The following is a 6,003-nucleotide window of genomic DNA, read 5'->3' as shown; positions in this document are numbered from 1 at the left end:
CTGCAGTTGTCTCGTGCTCCCACTGGAGTTCACTGCAGCTCTGCCACCATCTCAACAGGGACAGGTCTTGACCAAGTGGAAGCTCTCAGCCGAGCAGGCTGCAGGCCCTGGTGGAGCTGTGGCACAGCAGCTTGGCCAGCATGCCCAGCCCTGGTGCACACCAGGCCTTTGAGAGTCTGCCAGCACTAGAGCAAGGCCTCCCCGAAGACCATTCCCCAACCGCGATGGAAATTTTTCTGTAGGTAGCTTGGCTCTGGCTGTGGAAATGGACATCTGTAAGCGCTCTGCAGCGCATCTACTGAGAACGGGCCTAAAGACTCTTCCAGGAATCATGCCGGGAGTGGGAACAGGAGATGCCAGGATGAGCTGAAGCAGCAGCAGTTTTTTCCAGCCTCTGTTTTTCTTTGTTTTCAAGCAGAGAAGTAAGCAGTTCCGCCTAGACCTGCACCACCCTGTCTGCACAGGGCTTCAGCTGAGACAGTTCCTCTGGCTCCCCGTGTCAGCACATCCTCAGGCCAACCTACACTGAGGCAATACAGGGACGCATGAAACCTTGCTCACTGCACAAGGGAATCCCGTTTTTCAGGCTGCTCTCTTGTCAGATCAGGGATGTGGTTGGCTCAGGGCAGGTTTTAGAGCCTCATTAACACTCTGCAATGAGGCCTGGCAGCAGCTGATTTGATTTAAGGTTCATTTCCAGGCTGTGATTTAAGAGAAGATTTGCTTAATGTTCTCTAACAGACTCTTCTGACTGGGAGCCTGAGTGCTGCCTAATGACAGCCTTATTTATCGTAATGTCTTTGCAGTACAGAGTCTACAGAAGCAGGGCAGGAGCACAGCAGCTGCTGGCAGGTGCTCAGATGGCAGGGGAAGCATCCCTCAGCACAGAAAGTGGTAACAGGCACTGGGGCATGCATTCCTTTATCCAGGACAGCCAGACATTGCATCTCCTTTCTGCTTTAAGAGGTCAGCAAGACAGACAGTGCTGCATCTTTACATTCCTTTCTGAGCAGGATGGGTGAAATACTCTCCCCTCTCTCCCTGCTGAAATACTTGAATGATGGGAAACGCAGGAGTGCCTGCTCATCTCCATACTGGTTAAAAGGCAATTTGCAATCAAGACTCTCAACTGCTCCTCTGTTTTCCCATTGTGAGCCTCCAACTCAAAGGCTGAGCCTGTTGTCCTCCTGGGAAGGGGATGATCATCATTTGACATTTGTAAGCTACCTCAAGCTTCTGAGCTGGATGTAGCTACCCCGAGGCCGATCACACAGACATCCATCACACAAATGAAGACAGCAGGTCAAGCAAGGGTTTGTCATATTTTAATGACATTGATCTTTGGTGTTTCCCTCGTTAGCACTCACGCTCTCCCCGTCCTTCCTCCACAAACCTACTAGGGATGGAGAGTTACAAACGAAAAGGAAAATCACATTTGAGACTAAAAACAAAATATCAGAGCCTTGATTTCTCCACTAGAAACTACATGTACAAGGTCAAGATTTCACATGCAACACCTTACATCACAGACCCATACCTCACACCCTGGCCTGGAGCTGAAAGACATTTCCTGCCCCCTGCCAAGGAGGTGCAGCTCAGTCCTGGCACCATGAAACCACTGGGATGGCTCATTCACGTTTATGTTGGCACAGCTTAGGATATCCTTGTGTGAACTGCATCCCGACTAGAGAGCAGTAGCCCCTGTCCCTCTACCCATTCATATAGCAGCTCTGCTTAGGTTCCTGCCAAGTACTAAACTAATTCTAAAAAGGAAGGATCCCCTCTTGCGAGCAGTTCCTGAGCCATGCAGGTTTTGACGAAGCCCAGCTCCTCCCAGAAAAGACCACAACGCAGGCAGGAAGGGTCCCAGAACATCATGCTCTGAGGGGTAGCAGTGCTGAGCCACGGAGCAGGACTGTGGCCTGGAAGACTCCTCCACTCCAGCAACAGGGCTGGAGCATCACACCCAGGTTTGCCCAGGAGGACCTCCAGTCTCCAGAAGGATGCTGCAGGCCCGTTTCCTTTTCTTCACTCTACTGATCAGCCCCTGGGCATAAAAGGGCAGGAAAGAGGAAAAGACAGGAAAGGAAAAGAAAAGGAAAGAAGCTTTACAAAGGATGACACTGACCAAATTGCAGGATTAGGGCTGAGCTCAGGGGATCCCACAGGACTTCAAAATCTGCATGGGGTGCAGCCAGCATGTTTTTTTTTTTTTTATAATCCTGTTAAACTATTCAGCAGCGGGAATGTTGGAAGTTAAGGTAGTATGCTTTCTTGCCCATGGCTTTCTTGAAGTTCTTATCCCTTGCCACTCACCCAGGATATAGAAACCCCCTGAACCACCAACGTCCTGTCAGAGCCACAAGTCCCTACTCTTCCAGCTTCTGGCCAGCTGTGAGGTACAGGTCTCTGCTGAGCAGTACAAGGGTAGCACCAACACACAACTCATCTCTACCTGTTCCGCGACTCCCCACTGGTGCTGTCATTACTATAGAAGTTGGTACTGTCAGGAAGATGGTTATTATTAGTTAGGTCACTGTACTCAATTGGTCCCTCAGTGTCCATGGAGGACTGGGCCTGCTCTGGCAGGTCCAGGTCACCGGCGCCTTGTCCTTCACTCCCGCCAGGGGCTGTCCGCGGGCTCAGGCCGTGCTCTGACAGCTGCATAGACTCTGAAAGGATGCGTCCCTCCAGCTCAGCCGCCAGCTGCTGCGAGGTGGACTGCTGTGCTGCTGCTGTGCCCTCAGCCCCTGTGGACTCCGCACCCGTCTGAGAGCTGCGGTGGATGCGGTGACTGACGATGATGTTGTTGCCGAAGCCACCCATGGACGCCATGGTGGTGCTCTGCTCCCGCTGCACCACAGCGGTCATGCCACCTTCTGCCATCAGCCTTTGGATCCTGCTCAGGGCATCCTCCCCACTGGCCCCATACTCTGGACCTTCACCTGCAAGAGAGAGCAGAAGCAACGTTGGTGCACGCGGCAAACTACAAGACAAAGACAAACACGCTGGGTTGCTGAATCACCATGCAGCCGTGCTGGGACAGAAGACAAGATTTGCTCCAGAGGGAGCCCAATGCTTTATTTCAGTAACGTTCACTGAAGTGCCAAACAAATTCAGCACGCTCTGTCATGAAAATCTTGGTCACTCCCACAGGTATCCCTCACAGACTTGTTTGCCCAGGCCTCGAAGAGGAGGCTTCTACCTAGCCACGTGGCTCAGCCAGAGAGGAGGCAGAGGTGGTGCTCTCACAGCCGTGAGGACAGTCCTGCCACTTCCACAGAGCAGGAAGAAAAGAAAGCTCTGTTTGCGTTGCAGTAAACCAAACATTTCACCATGGTTCTCAAATGGGTGGTAATGTGTCTCACCCATCTGAGAGCACCCCAGGCAAGCAACATGAAGGCACTCTCCCCAGTATGAGGGAGGACATGGGCAGCTGGCCAAGTGCAGACAGCAGCTACAGAACACAGTCTGTGCTTCCACATCACCTGTGACTGAGGAAAGATCAAGCATTTAGTCTTCTGCTCTCCTCCACTGGTATCTTTTGAGGAACAAAATGAACAAAGATCTGGGGTCTTTGCCTACTCTGCCTCTGAGAGTTCCTTCATGGTCAGGCTGTACTGAGCTCTGAGGGAACCATTGTCAGATGCCTTAGTTGCTAAAGATTGCCTTTGAAGAAGAAAATTTCTCAGAAAGATAGCCCATGTAGGAAATTAAATCCCTGTGGCAGGAACATCCAGCCCAGTTCTGTTTCCCAGCATCCTCCTTTTGCTACAGACTTTAACCAGACTGTCTGGGGAAAACAATCTGTAATCATAAACTGCCAGAACCATTCCACAGTGGGATCCTGACTATTCTTATTAAAGAGATAAATCTCACTCCCAGCTCCATGAAGCTATCACAGTGCTGATTAGAGGAGGAGAAAACCATGAGCTCTCCTGGCACCAAGGAAATCAACACAAATGTCAACAAGGCTAGATGGAGGCAGGAGTTAAAACACAATAAAAAGAAAATGCCACATTGACTAGGAAGACAAAGAGTTTGGGACTTGGGATGGAGATCGTGTCTCCAACATGGGATCTGGGGTATTCAACACAGTCTACACCATGCTGCTACCGTTGTTTTTTGTTTTGTTTTGTTTTTTAAATAATGAACATAGTTAAAGCTGTTAACATGCATGCAGCCAGTCACTAACAGCTTATTCCCTTTCTTCTTCAGCTCAGTGCACCAAAATACCACTGGCTTCTTCCACCAGTGTAAGGCTAATCTCATCTTCAAGCAAGTCTGCTGACATACTGCCCTGCTGTAGAAATACCGCGGATATCAAGAACAAGCTTAATTCTCACAAGCAGACTAAGTCCCTTTCTGCTAGGAATGTAGTAAGCCTGCTGTATCAACCATACGTACAGCAGTGACACAGCTCCTTGATTTAGAGCATTAGCAAGACCACAGACACCAGTAACCACATGAGAATTTGGAGCAGAGCCCAGCGGATCGTGCAAGAACGACCTTCTGGGCAGAGCCTGGCCAAAAACTAGCAGAGAAATCTTGTCCAGGACGTGGTTGGTGCATGAGCTAGGAACCAGGCTGACCAGCGCGAACAAGACTGAGAACAGAGGAGACTATTATAGGACTGGAAACTTGAGCGTGAAAAACATGAATGCCAGAGGATATTGGAGCATTAATCATGAGCAGGAGTAAGTGGAAGGTTTGAGAAGCGTGGTTTTGAATTCAGTTGTCGTTTCCTTCTGAGGGCATAGTCGTAAGCACTTTGTTAACAACCATCTGGCCAGGCCAGACAGGAAGCTTGAGAGAGCCAAGACGTGCAACCTGGTTTAGAGGCTTGCCAGCCTGCCCTATCTACGCAAGCCCTGGACCAGCAGGTACTGTGCTCTTGACAGATCGCTTGCTCTGAACTGGCCCATACAGAACTGGAGCTGTGAATCAGCAAGGGTCCCTGGACAGTGTCCCTTAACATCACAAACATGTGCTTCACGAGGGGAGCCCACGCAGACAGCACAAACTGCAGCACCCCCTGCTGCTCCCTTCCCCTTAATTACCATGTGTTGTGGCGGACTTGCCAGTCGAGGTGGCTGCCTGCTCAGAAACCAGGCAAGGGCTGATGCCACAGGAGGAATCAGCAAGTCCCAAGCCTTCAGGTTATGGGGACAGAGAGACAGCAGTATTGGAAACGCCAGCAAGACAGACCAAAGGTCAGGAGTGAGCCTCACCATTCAAGCAGCCACAAAAGCACCTCTGCTCTGGGGGCTGGGGAGCTGTCCTCCCTTTCCCCCCGCCCCTCAGGTTCCAATTTTGGCTGACTGGTTCGGAGCACAGCTTCCTGAGTGATTTGCCTTGAGCTGAGCTACAGCACAGATTCCTGCACAGACCATTTCCACTGTCTGAAGCCTCCCACACATGTTCTTCTCCATGCTGCCAATGCAGACCACACTAGCCCTCAGCACGAGTGAAATGGAAGCTAACTTCCATTTAGTGGAGGTTCAGGCTACATACGTGGGCACTTACCCAAAACAGCAGCAGTGCTGTAAAACCCACACCTGAGGTCGCCAGAAATTCCAACTTGCTGCAGTGGCCAAACTCCATTCTCTGCTCCACCAGCTGAACAAAACCAGGACAGAGAAAAACCTGTGCTGGTGATACTTTTTTTTTTTTTTTCCTCTCTCTCCAGACTCCAAGGGTTTTAAGCATAACCTGAGCTTGTGTGGGATGAATAATCCATGTGACAGCATCTCTCATTCTCCACTCAGAAAAGGCAATTCCTCTTCTCTCATTTTATGCTCAGAACTACATTCTCTTCTTTCAAGCCCTGTAAAATCCTTCATCCTCAACTCACTTTCTTCTAAGCCTACCTTCTTGGGCCAGGAAAATAGAAAAATAATGCAGAGTACTAAAGACAATGCCCAGACAACTGAGCTAACCAGTTCCAGAAACAGACTGTGTGTGAAGCACCATAAGACCTGGCAATTTGTCCTCCGCCCCAGC

The 6,003-nt window shown here is 50.3% G+C and overlaps 1 protein-coding gene across 4 annotated transcripts in view; it reads right to left on the bottom strand.

The window, feature by feature from the left end:
* Positions 1-1,309: 1,309 nt before the first annotated feature.
* AMBRA1 (autophagy and beclin 1 regulator 1) overlaps positions 1,310-6,003 on the bottom strand; it is a 128,198-nt gene continuing 123,504 nt past the window's right edge. For all 4 annotated transcript variants that reach the window (XM_082761665.1, XM_082761667.1, XM_082761668.1 and 1 more), the window contains one exon: positions 1,310-2,945. In XM_082761665.1, the coding sequence (XP_082617791.1) occupies positions 2,452-2,945 (494 nt within the window). In that variant the 3' untranslated portion in view covers positions 1,310-2,451. The remainder of the gene's footprint in view (positions 2,946-6,003) is intronic.

This window comes from Aythya marila, assembly GCF_965140915.1.
Source record: "Aythya marila genome assembly, chromosome: 5".
Lineage (NCBI taxonomy): Eukaryota > Metazoa > Chordata > Aves > Anseriformes > Anatidae > Aythya > Aythya marila.
This window is presented reverse-complemented; position numbering and strand designations above follow the sequence as displayed.